Source organism: Meles meles, chromosome 19, assembly GCF_922984935.1.
Source record: "Meles meles chromosome 19, mMelMel3.1 paternal haplotype, whole genome shotgun sequence".
Taxonomy (NCBI): Eukaryota; Metazoa; Chordata; class Mammalia; order Carnivora; family Mustelidae; genus Meles; species Meles meles.
In genome coordinates, this window is record NC_060084.1 from 5183598 (window position 1) to 5205017 (window position 21420).

Sequence of the window (21420 nt, forward strand, 5' to 3'; positions counted from 1 at the left end):
CCTGGACCCCCGGAGGATGTCGGTACTCTTGACATTGTTGTTGTAGCAACCCCCAGGGGGGACAGGCCTGGGCAGTTCTATTTCTGTTAACAGGATCCAGGTTGTTAACAAACCCTGATGAGATTAGACTGTGGGCACAGGTGGAAAATGCTTCCTGTTTGTCTGCGTGAAACCCTGACACCACACTTGGCTTTGCCCGAAACAATCGAGTCAAAGGTCAAACAGCATCGATAGTGAGTCCCAAAGGGAGTTGCCGCCCTCGCGTTTATCTGGAACCCAGCCCAGCCACAGAGATCAGCAGCCCACAGGCATCTACCCATCGCCGGTGGATGAGAGCAGAGGGGTGACTGGGGCCATATGGCTCTTCTTTGATATTTTTTCCGAATGTTCAGGCTTCTGCCTTAACGGTTTGGGTGAAGACCCTATCATCTGACTGACCCGAGTGCTGGGGATGGAATGAACAGGACATCTTCTCCCTGTTCCTTTGCTCCCTAATTTTTGAGTATTGAAACCAAAGAACTAAATGGAGACAAGCTAGGGTCTGTATCGAAGGCTGTGTGGAGTTTTTCGTCTGTTTCAATCAGAAATGAGAACCAGGCTCTCACAGAGGAGCCTAGAGGCATTTACATTTGGAAATATTGCTCCGTTTCTATTAGGTCCTGTTTCCAATGGTTCTATTCATGAGGAAAGTTTCTAAAACGTGTCACGACAACACGTGTCTTGTCCACCTACCCAAGACGTCCTCAAAATTCTCGTTTGTTTTTGCATTTTTATTTTTTATTTTTTAAAGGTTTTATTTATTTATTTGAGAGAGAGAGAGATGAGTGTGGGGAGGGGCAGAGAGAGAGGGAGAAGCAGACCCCTGACAAGCCAGGGTCCCGTCCCGACATGGGGCTCAATCCCAGGACTCTGAGATCATGACCTGAGCCGAAGGCAGCCGCTTTGCGGACTGAGCCACCCAGGCATTCCTCGCTTTTGCATTTGTAAAAAACGTTTCTAATCACTTTGAATTTCCCTGTGCCATTTCATCTCTGAGGAGCGCAGCCTCACCGACAGAGCCACGGAGACCGGGTATCCTCACGTGCCAGCTAAGAGGGGCTTTGAAAAGAGGCGGTCACCCCAACATTTACACTTAGAACACTCTCGTACTTGATTCAGGCTAGTAAGACCAGACAGGGGAGCCCAGAACAAACGTGATTCCGTCATAGTGTCTTATTCCTTCCAAGAGACCAGGTGAAAATTTGTCTCTGATGATTCTCTGTTGCTTTTACTTGAAAAGGCCCAAGCAGCCGTCGGAAGGCAAGCTGCGTCTCGAACCTGGGACCCAGGGAGTCACTGCAGATGGGAGGCCTGAGGGCACAGCTCAACCAGCTCTTGGGCCCGAGACTCACCCTCCTACTGGTTAGAGTCTCAGTTTCCTGATTCATCCAACACCAGAAACACCACCTGCTTCGAGCCCCTGTCGTGAGGATCAAGTCTATAGGACGCAGTGGAAACAACCTTGTAAATCATAATTTTAAAATAAATAAATAAATGTAAGGCATTTTCCCCAGACTCTAGGACCAAGAAGGTGAATGAGCTAGAGTCTGAGATAAAAGGAACCTGTGGCTGAGAAGACACATCTGCAGGGTCGGAACCGGACCGCCAGCGGCACACGTCGGCTATGAGGATCAGAGAAACGGACGCGTGCTTGGGGCGTCTAAGACCGTGCCCTAAAGGCGGTAGGCACTCAGCAAGTGATTCTTTCCCTCCCTCTTTCAAAATACATAAATGTCTCTGGGGAAGAAACCCTGTCCCGCTGGAAGACATTTTCCACCTGCGGCGAGTAAGCACTTAAAATCCAGTTAATCTACGTTAAAATGTTCTGTAAGTGGAAAACATACACCGAATTCCAAAGGTTTAGTATAAATAGGAAAATAGAAAAATTGCAGAAATAATGTTCCCATTGATTACTTGTTGACATGATAACGTCTTAAAGAAATTATATGTTATATCTATTGGGTGTTATATATATGCTGGGTTAAAGTCTCTCTCTCTGGCCCACACACACAGACACACAGAATCTATGTTTATGAAGTTCAACTCCCCATGTGTATATTGGGGGTGTGTGTGTATGCGTTACTACAAGGAAACTTGAAATTACATGCATGGCTCACATGATTTTCCTGTTGGGCCATACTGCGGCACAACCACGAAATATTGGGTTTTCACAAGCCAAAAGGAAACGGTTTAGTAAGGTAGAGTTTTTGTGGGATCAGTTACTTTTCCCCAAGCATTTTAATTAAAATTAATCTTCAGTATACAGTTTTCTTAGTTCTGACCCACAAAGCAATCTGTTATATACTTAAATTAATGAATCAAAGGATGTCTTTTTATCTGTATTTGAATAGTATCCCGGAGCTAAGAATCATAAACAGAACAATTTAGGCATTTGTCAAATGTACCAGCCTAATACCTTATTCTTGGATCTGTACCATAATTTTCACGCTACATCTTTTCCCTAATTTGGGCGACAGTCTAATGAACACTAATTCTCCTAATAGTAATGGGGAAGCTTTTGCCATGCGGAGTGATCCTACACGGGGTTCTGAAGTCACCACAGGTGTTAAATCAGAGTCTACCCACAGCTTTACCAGGGGCCTTTATGGCCACTGTAAATGGCGAGATTGGTTCTCTACTGCAATGGTCGTAAAACACATTTCATGGGAGCGAGATCGATACCGTGGACCCGCTGGACAGACTCCAAGCCACTCCCAGTCAATGTGATAAGATTTTCCAACAAGGCAGTTTCCATAAACTGGGGGCTTGATTTCTCAGGGATGGTTTGAACAAACCAAGTTCCCTCCATGGGGCACGATAGCGGCCCGGGAGGTTGGATGGTGTAAGGCCCCAAGCAAACGGGGACTGAAATGGGTGGCTCAGAGTTGATAAAACTGGAGTTTATCTCAGTTACACATGTGCAAAAATATTTTAGTCTAGAGCGTGTGCGATCAGGAAAGATGGGCGAGAAATGTACAGAGGTTACAGCAACTGCCCGAATAGTTCCGTTAAGAGTCAACAGCCTGTGACTGAGACCCTCCGGTAGCACCGGGCTAGGCATGATATTCAAAAAATCTTTTGTGGGGGCGCCTGGGTGGCTCAGTGGGTTAAAGCCTCTGCCTTCGGTTCAGGTCATGATCCCAGGGTCCTGGGATTGAGCCCGCTCAGCAGGGAGCCTGCTTCCCCCCGCCGCCCCCCCCGCCGTCTGCCTCTGCCTACTTGTGATCTCTGTCAAATAAATCAATCAATCAATCAATCAATCAATCAATCTTGAAAAAAAGAAATCTTTCGTGCACTCCATGCTGGCATCTAAACAAGGCTGGGTATCCATACAGCGCCCGCTTCACAGATGAGAAAACCACCTCAAAGGGTTTAGGTGACTTTTCAGAGTCACATGACTGGCAAGTATTAAATGTGTGATTAGATCCCAATTTGGGATCTAACCTAATCTAATTTTTCCTCCCGGGTATGCTTTCATATCAAGCACAGCTTGGTGAATGTCACAGAGCACACATATGTGCGGGGATGTAGGATTCCAGCCCTTGCTTTGGAGCCCCCAGACCCGCAGTCCTGCGAGGCGCGCAGCGCGTGGACCCGAGACAGTGCGCAGTGGTTTTGCAGCCCCGACCGCCAGCGGGGCGGCGGGACAGAATGAGCACAGTGTGCAGCCTGGGCAGCTGGGCTGTCAGTGGCGTGTTTTACATTTTTATCTCAAACATTCAAAACAAAACAACTATTTCTTCCAAGTCGTTCCTTCTTCTGATGGCTCCTTTTACCTTTTAGGAACTAATTCCATCCTAATTCTTGAAACTGGATTAGGAGTCAAATTTGTGTCTTTTAAATGAAGAGGTTCCTAGTGACGGTGAGCCACCAAGATAAACAAAGCCTTACACATTCAGCTTCTTCATGTCTCTCATAACTTTCTCTATCCGTTTCACTTTGGGGGGAATGTTTTACATGGCAAAAAGGGGGGGGATTTTTTTTTTTTAACATTTAATGAAGCAACTTCATCCAGAGACCAGTTTCCCTTTACTGAGAATACCACGTATGGACTTCTAGTGAACAGGCGTGAGTTGTGCATAACTAACTTCTAAATGCTCCCCAGTCTATTGGTGTTTATTGAGTGGACCTGTAGAAATGAAGAGTCCTGGAAGACTAGTCCGAGTTTCACACCCAGTGGACACCTAAGAGTGAAATGGTGATGATGTAAGTTCACGTGGGAGTCTACATGCCCTCCAGGTTGTAGACCGAATAGAATTTGGTCCTGATGGGCAGGGGAGGGAGGGCTGGGTGGTCTCGATTTGCCAGGCTCATTTGCTGAGCATTTATTATCGTCTGGCTTTGATAGTACAGCAATGAGGAATTATTGGCATGGTCATGGCGTGTACTTTGTGCTGGGCACTGTCCTAAATGCGTTGTGCATATTTACTCATTTAATCCTCATGATGTCTCTAGGAAGTTGATAATGTCGTGAACCCATTTTACAGCTGAGGGAACTGGTGCAGAGGGGGTAAGTACAGGCCCGGGAATCAAGGCGTCATGGTCCCTGAGTTCGGGGGTTCAGAACAGAGATGGGCACCAGCACAAATCAATCAGGCAGTTAAAATTTAGTGCTATAATCAGAGAGCCAGGAGGGGTTCTATGAGGAACATGGAGAAAAAACAAACAAACAATGATCTGGGGGGAACAGTCAGAGAGGCATCCCTAAGGGAGGGAAATCTTGGTGGGTCCAGAAGTGTCAAAGCAGGTAGCGATGTCCATTGGTGCTGGCCACACAGCAAGGGGACCTAATCCAGACAGAGGAGCAGCCAGTATGAAGGGGAGGGCGGGCTTGGCCAGTTCAAGAAACCACAGTGATTTAGTATTGGAGTGAGGGGCCCAGAGTTCAAAGCAGGGAGTAATGTGAAAGGTGTCATGCATTCTAATCTGGTATTTGTTCAAAAGAAATTCAACGAACACCAGCTATATTTCAGGCGCTGTCCTGGGTACCAGGGATAGAGCCTTGGAACCATCAGAGAAGAACCAAGGGAGGAAGGAAGAAAGGAAGAGAGGGAAGAAGGAAATAGGAAGGAAACTATATTCCAGCTTCCGGGGAGGTTATACGGTCTTATCGGGGATCAGGGAATCCAAAATAAATGCATAATTTATAAACTGAGAAGGCCACGAAGGAGCAGAACCATTGGTACCAAGGGAGACCCTCCTTCCACACAGGGAGCAGGGAAAGCTCTTGGAGGTCAAGCACTTCAGCAGGTCAAGCCCCCTACAGGTGAAAGGAAGCAGACTTGAGGGAAGGCTGCAGAGACCAGCCACGCTAGACAGTGACGGCCCTTTCCAGACAACTGTGAAGGTGGCAGAATATTATCCCAGGGGCCCGGAGGGCTGATGAGCAAGGGTCCCATTAAGCAAGGAGAAAAGTGATCAGATCTGCACTTAAAACATAGCCCCGGTGTGAGAGCTGGCTCCAAGCCAGCAGCCCGCAGGGCCCCACACCTCTCCCTCCTTTCACATCTTACATCTGCTGCTCTGTTCTTGAGAACCCAGAGGTCCAGGTCCCAGGGACCAAAATTCTACAGCTGCTTAGAGAGTGGACGCCCTCATTTCAAGGCAAGCCTGGCGGGCACAGTCTCATTCAGTACTCAGATTGGAATTCAAAGTCAATTTCTCCATTCTCCATGATGTTCTTACTTCCCAGCCTGGCCTCATCCAGTTCTGTAACCGATGTCAGTATTCCTTGCTATAATCTACAGTCACTGAAGCTACAATTTCCTCAGTCAGGAAGAAAAACTAAATGCAAAGATGCTTTAAAAAAACTTCTTTATGCTAGACGTGAAATTGGGATGGATGAGTCCCGTCTGCACAGCAGGGGAGACACCGCTGCCCAAGATGCCTAAAGAATGAAACAGAGCATGCCCATATCAACCCTTGGAGCCCTCTGTCCAAAGTAGAAACAGACAAATAAAGGCGAGCACTCTGCCGTCTTCCCGTTCACTGCTGTCCGGCAGGGAGGGACAGCAGACTCGGTGCGGACAAGCTATGGTCTGTCCAGACATAGCGTCGTAAGTGGAGTTCATCATGACCTTCCCCAGGCTAGAAACCCATCCAGTAAGCATGGTAAGCCTTGGCCCTTCCATACCCATCCCACCTCCCCTCTCAGATCACAAGGTACTAAGGTGGTCCTCTGCCCTCTCTGATCTACAGCGCTCTTACACTGCCTATAGAGACAGGTCCTAGCTTCTGGGAAGCCCATTCAAAATGCAGAGGCATCTTGGGAGTCTATAATTAAGCTATTAATGGCAAGATTTCACAGGTCGAGACTTTCTGGGTGGAAGGGGGTCGCGGGTACAAATAAGAGAGACACATCGTGTTATTAAAGATCTGAGCTCTAGTTACTACCACGGAGCTGGAACTTATTGGGGTTCCGTTCATCTTCGAGAGTCCTTCCTTCCAAAACACAGTGGTGTGAAATTTGCCACTGCGATACGGCTCTGTGGTTACCCCAGTGCCCTCGCTGAACACACCTTCTCTTTCTTCCTTCGCTTTCACTTTCTCCTCCTGCCCTTATTCTCTGCCTTCTGTCTCCCAGGCTCAGTGAGGTCACCGAACCCCCAGTACCTATTCTTTCTCGAGAGGTTCCAATATGGCATCATTGTCGGGATGGGTCGCCTGGTGTTCTGGGCGGCGCCCAACAGAATGATTCTGTGATGCAGACTGTGCTTACCCCCGTCTCACAGAGAAGGGTGTTGAGGTTTAGGGAGTTGGCTGACGCGTCCCACGTCACAGTCATAGGTGGTGGGGTGGAAATTTGAAACCACTTGAGTTCAACACCAAAGCCAAAGCCCTACCACTATACTGTTCTCTCCCTAAGTGTTTACCCTAAGATCTAGTCCCATATTTTCTATCATCTCTATCAAGACATCCCCAGGAGCCAGCAACTCCAAGCCTGGCAATCCAAGCCTGGCAAATCGAGCGCCTTTCCTGACCACCCGTTTTCTGACTGGTCCAATCCACCTCCATCCTCTTCGCCTCCACATCTTGGAGTCACCCAGACGCTGAATCCTGGCTCTTTCCTCTCCCAAGCACACCTTCCGTTTGCTGGCTTCTTCCATTGCTACCGTATGGCTCTGACTTGTGTCCCCTCCTCTAGACCCATGGGCGGGAAAGAGAGTGGATGTTTCAATGGAGAGGCTAGATCTCACTCTCATTTCTGCCCATTTCGGGCTCGGGGATCTTGGCCAACTTTTCACATCAGGAGGAAGGGGTGAAGTCAGCAGCCCCATGGTGGGGGGTGATTGTGAGGGTTAAAAACCAGGGACGTTAAAGCACCCACTTGAGAGTCCCTCTGAGTCATATAATTTCTCACTCGCTTCACCCAGCAGACTCACCCATCACTCGCCCAGAAGACAGTGACGGCCATGAATGAGCCGGCTGTTTCCAGCCCAGCTTCCTCGCCCGATCTGGTCTCTAAAGTCACGAGCAGCAGTCAGCCTTGCTGCCCGCCGTGGTGCTTTTTCATCATACTCAGTCACTTTCTCTCCTGACCCAGGACTGGAGCTGACTTGCTCATTGTGTCCCCTCCCTAGCAGCTGGTCGCTTGGCTGCACATAGTAGAGCCTCCAAAATACCAAATAAGTATCTCTTAAGGACTGTGTTCTCCTTGGAGGAATTCTCTGGCTAGCTATTTTTTTTTTCCTATCTTTTTTTTTCTTTTTAATTTTTTGGGACTTTTTATTACAGACACATCTGGGCAGCTTCACAAGGCCTGTTTCAAACCTCATGAAATTACCGGAGGCAGCAGGTGAGGGGCCCTCTCTGCCGGGGTCCGACAAGGTGAGTGGTCCAGCAGCCTCCACCAGACTGCAAGAAGCTGTCAATGGCAGCCAGGCTTTGTGGACAATGGGCTCTGACAGAGGGGCCTGGCTGCCAGGAGGGTGTCTCTCTGGGACGCAAAAGGCCAGTTCTTCAAGACCGAGTCTCTATATTGAACCCCACATCTCGGAGCCTCTCAAGGTGGAGTCTGTCCTGGAAGGGTCCAGAATTCCCTCTGCTCTGCTTTAAGCTAAACAGTATGACACTGTCTGTCCTGGATTTAAAGACGAGCCTCGAATCAGGATGAACGATGTCTGTCTGAATACATCCCATCCCACACGCAAACCCCCTTATGTGAATCTCTGTGCCATTTACTTGTTTCTAAGAAGCACTTTGTGCTACACAACCCAGCAATTTTGTTACTTTAGATATTTATCAAGTCATTTATATTACAAGTTAGAGAGATGCTGTGAAAATGACCGTGGCTGAAGAGAAAAGGGAGAAAAGAGAAAAGCTTGCTTTTGTGGTGCCAGTGGGTTTCCACACTGAATGTATTCATCAATACCCTGTTTTCTTGGAAAATATTAGTGGCATGCTGTAGATTCACTTTTTTTTTTTAAAAAGATTTTTATTTATTTATTTGACAGAGATCACAAGTAAGCGGGGGGGGGGGGGCAGACTCCCCGCTGAGCAGAGAGCCTGATGCGGGGCTTGATCCCAGGACCCTGAGATCATGACCTGAGCCAAAGGCAGAGGCTTAACCCACTGAGCTACCTAGGCGCCCCTGTAGATTCACTTTTTAGCTTGCTATCTATCCTTAGCTCTCAGACTCCCAGATATGAAGGGAAATTGTGCGGTCTGTCTGGTCCAGGCATGGCGAATACATTCCATCCCTGAAAATATCCATGAATGATCAATGGATAATAGCTTCCAGAAGCACTGTGTTGGGAGCGATACTCAGGTCAAGCTGGGGATAATTAGCCGTATCTGCCATGAATATGGTGACAGAATAGGGCAATGCACCTGCCACTTATTAGCCATCCCAGGCTGCTTCGCCCCACCAGTCTGCAGATGAAGGAGTTTGATGATTCTTTCAAGATCACACAGACCATCCCTATCTCTGCTCCCCTGGCTGTAGAATCAGTGTTCGCAACACTCCCACCATCCACCGCTGAACAAAATTAGCAGATAAAGCAAGGTTATGGGGAGTGTGGCAGATGGAGAGGGCGGCGAGAATCAACGCTTTGAAAAATTGGCTAAGAGCAGACCATGGAGCAGGACCAAAGTCTCCCAGCCACACCCAGTTGGGGACACACCATTATTATTGCTATTGTTTTGTCTGGGTCTTGTAGTGTGACTTTCCTTTCATCAAGAAACCATAGAGTCCTTAAACTCTTGATGAAGGATGGGTAGGTGAGTCCACGGTAGCAAAAGTCTCTGGATGGCACAATCGGGAAGTCTAAAGGGCATTCTTAAAGTGTGTCAACCTGTGCGCAGGTACGAGGATCAGCATACGTGTGCATCTGGAAAGGAACAGACACCAGGCCATGGCAAAGGAGCGGTACCATATGCCTCAGCAGCCTTGCGATACAAATCAGTGGGCCGCCGTGCTCCTGGCCTGCCCAAGCACCATTTCCCATCCTCAGACAACAGCACACTAATTTACTTCAAGTAACTACCTATCTTCCGCCGTCCGACTGTATGTCTTACGTGGGGCTGACTCTACCCTGGCTTCAGGATAAGACCAGGGACTCAGACTTAGCCAACTACAGCATTGCTAGCCAGTGGACACAGAGGCTAGTTCGAGGGTGGACGCAGGGAGCCAGAGATTTGATTTCAAGCGTTTTGTCGGCATTGTCAGGAAGAGGAGCTCTCCCAGGGGACCTGAGCTGGGGAAAATGAAGTAGAACTTCTGAGATCTGCACATTGGAAGGCAGAGAGGGATGTGACTGTCTAAGAGTGAAGCCAACAGAAGGAAAGCAGAACCACAACAGGGGCAGGGATCAAGACAGATGGCATATCTGGGCACTGGTACACAGCCGCACCGGAAGGCAGACTTATCCTGAAATATTTGCCACATGAGCCGATGTGTTTTCACAAACTCCTGCCCCGATAGTTTTCTGAGTTAGGTTTTTGTCATTTGCAGCAACAAAAACGTCTTGGCCAATAAGAAACCAAAGAACCATTTTCCACATAAGACGTCCAGACCCCGGCATTCCCGTGGACCCGGTTTATCCTAAACCCCGGTGTTACCTGCAAGGAGCCCTGGATGTCCTTCCCCCCGACAATGACGAGTTCTGCCATGTCCTCCGCGTGGGGGCTCCGGGCGTGGACGAACAGAGTCTTGCCCACCGCAGTTACGTTTTTCAGGGCAACTAAGCTGCCATCATGGTTCACCTTGAAGTATGGGCTTGAGACCTCATAGTGAACCTTGCTGTTGCCCTCACAGTCACTGAAGGTCACTGGGGAGACAAAACAAAACAGAACAGGTGAACAAAACAGGAAGAGTGTGAGTAGGTCGGGCCGCTTGGTGCTGGAGAAATCTTTGACTATCAGATGCGGGTGACCGCTCCCCGTCCCCCAGATCTAACGATGCTTTCCTTTATCCCACGGCACCCCCTTGCAGCCATCTGGCTTTGACTGTGCTGGGGAGCCTCCTCCATTCTAAATCTGTCCTTGATCCCCACCCATGTTCTAGGCGGGCACTGAGGGTGCATGGATGAACGGGATCTTTTCAGACAGCGCTCGGGGCTCCAAAGAGCGGTCTGGGAGAGCAGAGAGGCCAAGAATACCAGTTAGTCTGGTGTTGTACAAAGGATGCCTGGCCCGGATTAACGCAATGGCCGGAGAGATGTGGACAGAATTCGTACAGTCAAACGGCTAGGTCAGGTGGTGTTTGGGAAGGAAGAGGAAAAGCAGCTGTTCCTGTAGGCAAGCACAGAATTGTACTGCTTGCCCTGCTCACCCCGCTTCTGCTTCTGTAGCTCTCTGCTGAACAGGCTTGCTCGTCTAGTAAACCTTTGACTGAAGCGTGACAGGTGCAGGAAAAGCACATACATCAGAACGAACAACTTGACGTATTCTCATAAGGCAGGCAGGCCTGTATACCCAGGGCCTCGCGGCCTGGACGCAAAATACTACCTGCCCTCCCCATCCCCTCCTGCACGAGTCCCAGCCTCCTCCTTCACGGCGCCACGACGCTGACTTCTAACACCACGGGTCTGTCCACCCAGATCTCTGCTTCCTGCAAGTGGGATCACACAGCGCGTGCTCATTTGTGTCTGGGTTCTCTCGCTTACTGTTACCCTTGTGAGCATCACCCGTGTGTCTGGGACTAACAGCAGTTAACCCTCGCCACTGGGTAGGATTCCAGGACGTGGCTCTAATGAATTTATCTATTCCACTCTTGAAGGCCGTCGGGGCTATTTCCAGGTCGGGGCTCTCAAAATATCGCCACGAGGAACTTTCTTGCGTGTCTTCGGTGACAACGTCTACCTCGGGCTGAGCACACTGCTAAAGCCATATAAATATTTGATGAACTAAGCTGATCTTTCTGCTCTGGGAGATCATTCTTCTGGTGATAATGACCATGTTAGCTGATAATGATAATAGCTAATGTGAATTGAACCTTTTCCATGTGCGAGGCTAAGCGTTGGGCGTTTTATGTGCATTATCTTATTTAATCTGTGCAACGCATGAGGTGTACTTTGCAGATCCCAGGTTATAGGTAAGGTAACTGAGGCTCAGAGAGGGCTAGGCAGGTGCCCCACATGACAAAACCAAGATTTGAGCCCATGTCCCTTTGTCTTTTGCAACTACATGTAAAGACTCAGCCTCATATAAAACACAGCCTTCCCGAAACCCCATCGGAACCCGGACACCAGGGCACGAGCACCCAGTCTGTCCTGCTGCTGGGCTCCTTCCCAGCCCTGACATGCACCACGGGGTGCCCCCTCGAGCCTCCTCTGCATCAGGGTCTCGGCATCTTCCCGGCCTGCCCACCCAGCTTCAGGGGCATCTTTGTGCAGATGCACAAGGGGACTGTTGGGCGTCTCAGACATTGGCTCACTTCCTCTGACCATCGTGGCAGCTGGGATGAATCGGGCATGCCCGGTTTCAGTTTTTGAAGGTGAACTATGAAAGAGGGACATGTACGTTGTTTCATTACTATTGATTAGCATTCATCCACTGGGGACACATTGTTCACATGTCAGGGCCTGCTGGATTGCCAGGATGCTGGCTGGTTCTGGCCCCGGCCTCTGGGCGGGTGCAAGACAGACTGAGCTGGGGAGGGCTGGGGTGAGGGAAGGCATACAAATTTGTGGTGTTCTACTTCAGCCTTTCTCTTCCTTTCCCTTTCTTTTCTTCCTTGCTTCCTCCCCTCCTCCACGAATTCCTTCCATAATTATTTACTAGAAACCCTAGATGCTGGGTTTATAATGTTGAGTAAATCGACACAGTCTCTGGGTTGAAGTATAGTCAGAGAGATAGACATTAATGCAATAGTCTTGTAAGTAACAGGGGACCTACTCCGGGCAGAAAGAGCCACAGCATGTGCAAAGGTCCAGTGGCACTCACAGGATTGCAAATAAGCCAGAGAGATGGGCACGAGAGCAAGGGAGAAAGTGAGGAACAGAGAATGGAGATAAGCTGGAAAGGTGGGGTCTGGAAGGCCACATCAAGACTTACTGCTTGAAGAAAGCTTTGGACCCTCCCATCACAACTATAGAGCCAACCTGCTACTACCTGAGCTTCATACAAATACAGACCCTCGTTGCAAATGATGTCGGTGGTCAAGGTCCTCCATGGCTAAGCTGTCCATTGGCCTCCCTTCTGGCCTCTACCCTCATTCTGTGCCTCACATGTGACTCACCCCTGCTCCAGCCTCCGCCTTTTCCACCCTCTGCTCCCACTGCTCCCTCTGCACAAAAGTTACTGCCTGCCTTCCTCACCCTGTTGACTCTCGGCCTTTCTAGAAGAGTCAGCTCTGCAGCTCTTCCAAACACCCTCTTCATGGTCCCTGTGTTTCCTGTACACAGGATCTTCCGTAGCATGTCATATCAATATCCCCGTTTTATGTATCTGTTTTCCTCATCAGAACCAAGAACCAAGGGGCACCCAGGTGGCTCCGCCGGTGAAGCATCTGTCTTCGGCTCAGGTCATGATCCTAATTAGGGTCCTGGGATCCAAGCCCCACAACGGGCTCCCTGCTCAGCGGGGAGCCTGCTTCTCCCTCTCCTTCCACCACTCCCCCTGCTTGTGTGTGCGCTCTCTCTCTCTCTCTCTCAAATAAACAAATAAATCTCCTTTTGAAAAAAGAACCAAGACCAGAAATTTCATCTTATTTTTCTATCCATCCCTCTCTCTCCAGCAATGAACAGAGCGCTTCTGCATACAGGAGGCCGTCGGTGAGGATGACACTTAACTCGACTGCTCTCCAGGGGCAAATGAAACCCTAGTTGTGGCGGACTGGAGGCCTGTACCTCTTTAATGCTGGGAGTGGAAGCTGCTGCAAGCAAGGGCAGGGACTGAGAAAGAAGGTCCCTCGTCCACTCTTGTCTTGGATGAGCCCGGCACGGGAGACGGGTAGGAAATGAATATCCCTGCTGTCCCCTGAGTTCCCCGGACCCTGCATGCATCCATTTACGAGAGCACTTGGCTTCCCATGCCTAGCTTTGACTTAGCTCATTGGTGAAGTCAAAGGTGATACCTTAACTTTCTCCCTAATCTTAGTAATGCCGTGCATAGTCCCAAAGCTGGGATCAGTGTGCATGTTGAATGAATGAATGTTTTGACAAATAACGGGAACAACATCTACCATTTACTGAATGGCAGCTGCGTGCTAGGCCATGGGCCAAGGACTCTACATTAGCCTCTCCTTTTTCTCTCAATTCTAACCAACAGCAGCATTTTCAACTTTTTCTTTTTTCACTATGTACCTCCACCCCCAGGATTTTAAAATTGTTTGCCTAATTGCTACTACTGTCATGAATTGCTTTGTTGGTTTTTAAAGAAATTGAAAATTTTTTTTCCTTCCGAGACAGAGAGAGAGATTGAGCGTAAGCAGGGGGTAGGAGCAGAAGGAGAGGGAGAGAATCCCAAACAGGCACCAGTGCAGAGCCCTGCTTGGGGCTGAGTCTCACGACCCTGAGATCACGACCTGAACTGAAATCGGGAGTCGGGTGCTCAACCAGCTGAGCCATCCGGGCGCCACCACGGCCATGAGATGTCAGTGGTGCAGATGCACTCCGTGTCTGTGGACTTATGTGCCTCTGTGCTTTATACACGCACATAAAGTGCAAAGTTTTGCCCCTCCTTCATGCCACCCGCGTGGAGGTAATACAGCCCCAAGAAAAATGCATACTCTATCAGGATCATATTCCATTTTACAGGAAAACAGACTGAGTCCCTGAGATTGACCGACTCGCTCGCATATCCCCAGAGAGAGCAGGAACCTGTCCCCAGTCCACCTGTCTACCGCTACAGTTTAAGTTCTCAGCACATCCATTTCCTGGGAATTGAGGCGTAAGAGGGAATAGGGCAGTTGCCCCACCCTGGCCCCTGAAGGCCACTCACTAATCCCTCTGGGCTTCTCAGAGATCCCAGCTAAGGGCGTATTGAGAGACCGCATCTACGCTCAGGATCTGGCACATCGTAGGCACCCAGTATAGCCTAGCTTTCTTCCTAGTGGCTCTATCAAATAACTAAGGATTGCGAAATTAGGTCTCCGTTTTAGACACCTTTACCAATTCAGGAGTGGATCCTTGAGACTATGGTTTTTTCAAGGCTCTGAGAATCACCGGGAGAGCATTTTATTTTATTTTATTTAAAGATTTTATTTATTTATTTGACAGACACAGATCACAAGTAGGCAGAGAGGCAGGCAGAGAGAGAGGTAAGGGAAGCTGGCTCCCTGCTGAGCAGAGAGCCCAACGCGGGGCTCGATCCCAGGACCCTGGGATCATGACCTGAGCTGAAGGCAGAGGCTTTAACCCACTGAGCCACCCAGGCACCCCTCACGGGGAGAGCATTTTAAAACGTAGCAATACCTATTCAACCACCAACCAAGATTCTGATATAACCGGGTTGGGCTGGGTTCTGGACACCAGAACAGATCCCCAGACAGATCTTTAAAGTTCCCCAGACAGATCTAATGCAGCTAAGGGCCAAGAACCAGGACCTCAGACAACGATGCCAGGTTTCCACATTTCCCAGCCATGCTTGACACAGAGAGGAGGCTGGGGACCCAGCATGCCAGGAACCACTCTTCCTGGGCCCGAAGAAAGGGCAGTTTTAATGGTAGGTTTCTGAGCCCTTTTTCCAAACCTGGCTCATGGGTAGCAGCCCTGTGACCTTGGGCAGACCACCCATCCTCTTTGAACCTCAATGTCTTAATCCGTAAAGTAGGACAAGTAATAGTACCTCCTTCATAGGTATTTTAATCTTGTGGCGAGCATCAGCATGATCGTATAAACCTACATGCAGAAAGCACATGGGATGGTCCTCCACGAATAAGAATTATTACCTTCGTGACTTCTGTAATTGTGGGCATTAAGGAAGCTACATTTTTTTTTTTTTTTTCCTTTTCCTACTTAGCTTCCAGCTTCCCGCTAGTTTCCCACCTGCCTCCTGGGTCCTTCTGTCCTTTCTGATCAGGTACCCATGCTCTGGCCTGCTGGACCAGATGCGGTTACCATGGAGATGGTTACTCAAGGCACCTCTGCTGGGGCCACGGGAGTGAGGCAGATGATTCTGATCTGGCCTTGCCCAGCTTCGAATTTTCCTCCTCTTCTTGGCAAAGCCCTACCTGTCCCACATGAGAGGTTGTGAAGGAAAAAATGACATCAAAGAAGCAAAATGACAGTGCCCCACCCATAGGAGACTCAACAACATTTCATGAAACATTCTTTAAATGGATTGTTTGTACAGATAACTTCCTGCCAATCTAACGTAATTGTTTTCCTCAAAGCACGGCTCGGCATGGAGAGCTTTACACTCATAACTGCACTGACTCCTCACATGGCCAATGGGAGGTGGATAATTTGTTTCCTCTCTAGAAACTGAGACTTAGCGAGGTTGAAGAGGGGGAAGGCCACGCAGTTCACACTAGCCTGTCTGGGCAGATACACTCCCTTCTTCAAACGCTTCGCGTCCGGCCTCACATTTTCACCATATTTTCCTCGCTGATCTATTATCCACTTAATATTTTTCTTTTTTTGGTCTCACATTATTTTTTTGTCTCACAAAATTATTGAGGATAACATTTATAATATATATCAGATGGGCCAGATGTCTCTTCTTTTTTCCCCCCCAATAAGGTTGAATTAAATCTAAGGAGTCAAATAAAGACATGTGTATCCTTGCAGGCACAGAAGCTCTCAGAGTGATGTGGGTTCCGCCTTCCCGAAACGCTGACCTGGGCTACATTCCGCTCTGCTATCCCTCATTTAGATCAAGTCATGCCTGTCAAGTTTGAGAAAGGGGCACACCTTAAAAAAAAGAATAATCTTGACCTCGCCCGTGGTGGCAGCTTTGACCATTAACTGAACGGCAGATCTGAAGTGTATGAGGAATTCATAATCAGAAGAGAAACAATTTATCACACTCTTGCTTGACTTCTTCCTCCTAGAAAAACAGATTCTACTTCCCCACTGATGAGAACCTCCCCTAAAAGTCCCCATTAAAGATCGGAACGGGTAGCGTTATCCCTGCATCATTGTCTCATTTGATAACTTTGTTGACACAACCAAAATATCAGTGACTCTCAAACTTTTTAATAGAGATCAAGTCAGTGCAAATTTGGGGGCAAAAAGTTCAAAGAACATATTAAGGATGAAATTGAATAGTTTATGTCTACCTATTTTTTTTAATGTCTGTTTCTATATAGCTTGGAATGACACTATCAGGATAACCAGAAGGAAAAATTCTAATAAACAATTAAGTTTGTGGACAAGTATTCAAAATTTCCATGTGAGGGAGAAAAGAAAGGGTCTGTATTACTAGTATGAACTACCAAGGACTTCCGTACATAGTTTATCACTGTGGCATTTAAAATAGCTTCTAGAAAGAAAAAATGTATATACATATAATATACTGTACATGGGGATTTATTGGAATCAATTGCACAACATCATTCTTTCAGATAATCTTTGAACACCCCAGGAGAAGAAATGGGGAGTGAAAACTCCCCACCTGGGGGAAAAATGCAAATTAGACAAATGGCACCACTCAGAGTTTCAATTATGCTTTCAGCATGTTTCCACTCAAAATGTCCTCTGGGCTTAATGCAAATGTCACAAAAAGACAAACTTTAGCTGGGAGACAAAACCACAATTGAAATGGGAAGTTTGGCACGTGATTTAAGGGGCTTAATCTTCCTGACCTTGATTTCAGGCTTTTTGCTCTCTTTCTTTGGAATGTGTTTCTTAAGGATGAAAATCCAAGGGCATAGATTTCTTACCATCTTGAAATGTGTGAGTGAGCAAATTAAGTGTATTATGAGCCCAGGAAATATGACAATGCAACTGGATTTAAATTTTTCGCAAAATATAGATCAGCCCCGCTCATGCGGATAGGTAGGCACTAACATAGGGAATTCGGGTACTCTGATAGGTATTTGGGGATCAGTCTAGGATCCATACACTCTTATCGGAGAGGGGCAAATGGTCCTAAAAACAAACATACATACATTCATGCATACATTTGTAGAGATTTGAAAATTTGTCTGTACGTAAGTGACAATGTCCCTTAGAGTTGGTGTTCAGACCACTTGTATATTTGGGTGGGGATGCATGTGAATCAGGGGGCTGATGGGCTCTGAATTAGTCTTCCCAGGAGCAGCATCTCCCCCACAGGTAGGTATGGTTGGATCTACAGATAAACTACTAGCAATCTCTACTTGCACACAGAAGAAAGTAGCATTGTTTCAGCAGTATGATAGCAAAGGAAAAAGTCTTGATTCATATCATTTGCCAATGTCTATGGTGTAAATATTCTAAACATAGCCGGTTTCAGCTACCAACGTGCCTTTAATAGCCTTACAGATTTTCTAGAAACTAACAAAGAGCTCTCGGGAATCCAGTACTAGCTGACTCCAGCACACCACCGAGACCAGGCAATGACTCTGTGCAGCAGAATATAAATTGTTCACTCTCCCTTAGGCTATCCCAGTACTCCTGGCCTACTTAGTAAAACAGAATCTAATTATTTCATTAGCAAGAAGGGCCTGCATATTGGTTGATTTGCTAGGCCTTGCTGGGACGCGGAAAGCCATGCCTTTCTGACAACAGAAGTAGCACTGAATTCAGAGGCATCAGATGGACTCTCTCCAGGATACAGAGCAAGACTAATTGCTTTTCACATCCCTCAGTATCCCACTGGCATCCAGAGGTACCAACTTCCTTTAAAAGGCTTTGTCCAGAGGTGCTATGGACTTGCCCAACTGAGAGAAACAGAAAGCATTCCCTGTGGTTTCCCCAAACCTTCATTTCCCAAATATCCCAGCCAACCAAACTTCCATTAACATATGTTTAGTCCTACCCACATTGGGCCAGATCCCTGGATGATACAATAGGTACTTCCTCCCGGCGTCATTCCTCTACCCTCTTATTCCTGAGTGCACCAAACTGTATCCCGTACCCCGTGTTTGGCCTGGAATCAGCACAGACATCTGCAGAGCTTCTGTAAGGTTATGGGTGTGGTCTCAACCATGACTGTTGAGCTCAGGAGTAGAGTTCACCTCCCAAGACTTTGTGGATTTGAGAGGTGCAGAACGCACAGTCTTAATACCATCTTATGTTTCAATTCCAACTTTGACAAAATAGAGTTCCAATTCTATCATGTCAGGCAAAGATATCATAACGAATGATCTTGTCAAGTGATCTTCTGCAGGAACCTATTTTTGCCATGTAAACCCTTAAGGGCTTCCTCTTGGAACAAGACAGAGCCCACATCTGCTTTCAGGGGATTTTCTCTGCCTACTATTAAAACCGACTTGCTAGTTCTGAAGCTAGTTCTTGTCTGTCAGGGTGTTACATTTTCTGCTTGTTACAGATTCTTTAAAAATGGCAGATTGTTTTCTGAAAGAAGACTGTGCATCTTGAATCCCATGGTACTTATAATCCCTATGAATTTGTATTTCAAACTGGAATTACTTTCCATGGCGTAGCGCCTGACACAATACACACCCAACCCTGTTCGCTGACTGAATAAATAGCAGAACTGCAACTTGACAGCTAAGCAAATTTGAAACTCTCCAAACAAAAGTGAGAATAATGGCCCAAACTCACATGAAGATTCGAGTAAGCCAATTGAAAGTCTCCCGATCAGCAAAGTATTAATCACAGATTCGGTAGCTTTGAGAATCACAAAGTCTCAGATTTACAGGGATCCCCTCTCCGTGATTTCATAGTACTGGCACATGGCTCTTACATAGCCTTTTAGTTTTTTGAGTTATCTAGTAATTATGTGCAAACATGCCTCCCTCCTTACTTCTGTGTATAAGGTAAGTTAATGAGAAGAGAGATTTGCTCCACTACGATGTTCAAAATTTTTGGCCTTCCAGTTGGAGTTCTCTGGGGACATGTGGCAATGTGTCCTGGCTGGGCCTAAGTTGTGACTCAGATCCTGATTGTGTCTGATGCAATCAGACCTGTGATTTCCCAAGTACCTCCCAACTGCAGGGGCAGAGCTACATGGGAAGAAAGGGGTCTATCGGGAGGACAACTTCTATGTGAGTGCTTAGAGAAATGCAGAAACAGAAGGAAGACAGAACTCAATATTGGTTTCTTAGTCCAGTCCCATTGGGTTGTAGTTCAGGGAAAGACTAAGCTGTATATATAAGCTTTAAGATACACAAACCACAGGCAATTTAGGTTAATCTCAAACACTGTTAGCCTAGTTCCTCACAAACTGCTATGGGGAACGGTGGCTTGGCCCTATTTCCAAATGGACTGCACTTGACTTTGCTCTGGTACAATGAAGACTAAAGAAGCTTTGGGTCTTCCAGCAATTTGGGGATCCATGGCTTTGGGGATCCTAGAGATGGACTTCGGAAACAGCCTTCTCACAAAAGTAGTGAGGAGACACTTCCTTTAAGAGCCTTTCAGGTATGTTACCCAACAAAGAGGCTAAAAGGAGGGGTCATGGGAGAATAATTTGTGAGTTTGTGGGAGGTCTTTCAGAAATACTCCTAATGATGGCCAGGGGAGGTGGGTCTGTTGAGGTTTTACAATTGTACAGGTGGGGGTTACAAGAATACGTAGTGCAGATATGAGCATTTATATGAACTCATTATTGTTCAGATACAAGAAAAGCCTAAAGAAATTCAGTTTACCATTTGGAAGCTTCAGTTCTTTCTGGATGAAAAATTCTACTTGTCACCAGATACTGTGAAGTATAACCTAAATGACTAGGCAGCGCGAATGGTGTGGAAGGGATTCTGGTGTGGGATGACGTCTTTTACAATTGGGAAATTCTACTATTCTAAATCTCATCTAGCAACCCTTTAAAAATATTGTTTTTTTCACTTACAATGTGTGGGATAGTAGGCAGTAAGGGATAGATGCCAACATAAAGATGAATAAGGTAGGTTATCTGCCGTCATAATATTCAGTGTCTAGAACAGTGGACCACACAACTGTCTGGAGAGATGCCCTATTGAAGGATGTGTGTTCCATTTCTTTGTTGTATTAAAAGGCCAAACAAGCATCACAGGGTAGAAATTACAACCAAACAAAACACAGTTCAATATAACAACTTCTTTCTAACAGTGAAAGTCAACCAATGAGCATGCTCATCGTTATCAGAAAGTATCCAAGAAGAGGGATTAGTAACATATATTTCTCACTTTACTGAAGAGATATGTTCTCTAAAAATTGCTTAGAGAGCAAATTTCTGTCTAACTTTCCTATATTTTATTATAAAATTAGATGTGTTCTTTTAATCAATGTTTTGGCCTTAAGTCATAATAAAATCGTATTTAAGAATTCAAACATACATTAGAAACATTTGAAGTAATAAAGTATATCTTTTCAGGTAAATATAAATAGTAATACATAACTCCAAAAGTGAAAGTATGCAAATTACACAGGTATATTTTTTAATTGGCAATGAGAGTTTGAAGATCTAATTATAACCTTGACCACCATCAGTTTAGCAAGACAGCATCATGGATCTAAAGGGCCCTTAGTTTTAACCCAATTTCTTCCCTACAAATCTACGCAAGATGACTGACCAGTCTCTTCTACGCTCCCATGAAATGTTCCAGAAGGGATAAGGAGGGCTCGGAGATGAAGGCAGGTAAGAGTGCAGCAGTGGTAACCCAACACTTGGAAGTAAACTCAAATGTCCAAGATGAGAAAACAAACAAACAAACACAAAAATGCTTCAAAATGAGTCTTCAGAGAATGTACTGAATCAGCTGCTGTTTATAACAGAATGTTTAAAAACATTGAAATAAATGTATACCATGCTATAATTAATAGAGAAGACATACTCCCACCTCCTAAAGACCTTCTAATCTATAATCTGAAGCGGTACTCAGGAACCAATGGTCTCTAATTGTTCAAGCCCAGA

The 21420-nt window shown here is 46.8% G+C and overlaps 1 protein-coding gene across 2 annotated transcripts in view; it reads right to left on the minus strand.

The window, feature by feature from the left end:
* The window catches only part of CDH13 (cadherin 13), a 1016524-nt gene that overhangs the window by 615905 nt on the left and 379199 nt on the right, over positions 1-21420 (minus strand). For both annotated transcript variants that reach the window (XM_045989377.1, XM_045989379.1), the window contains exon 3: positions 10099-10307. In XM_045989377.1, coding sequence (XP_045845333.1) covers positions 10099-10307 — 209 coding nt within the window. The remainder of the gene's footprint in view (positions 1-10098; positions 10308-21420) is intronic.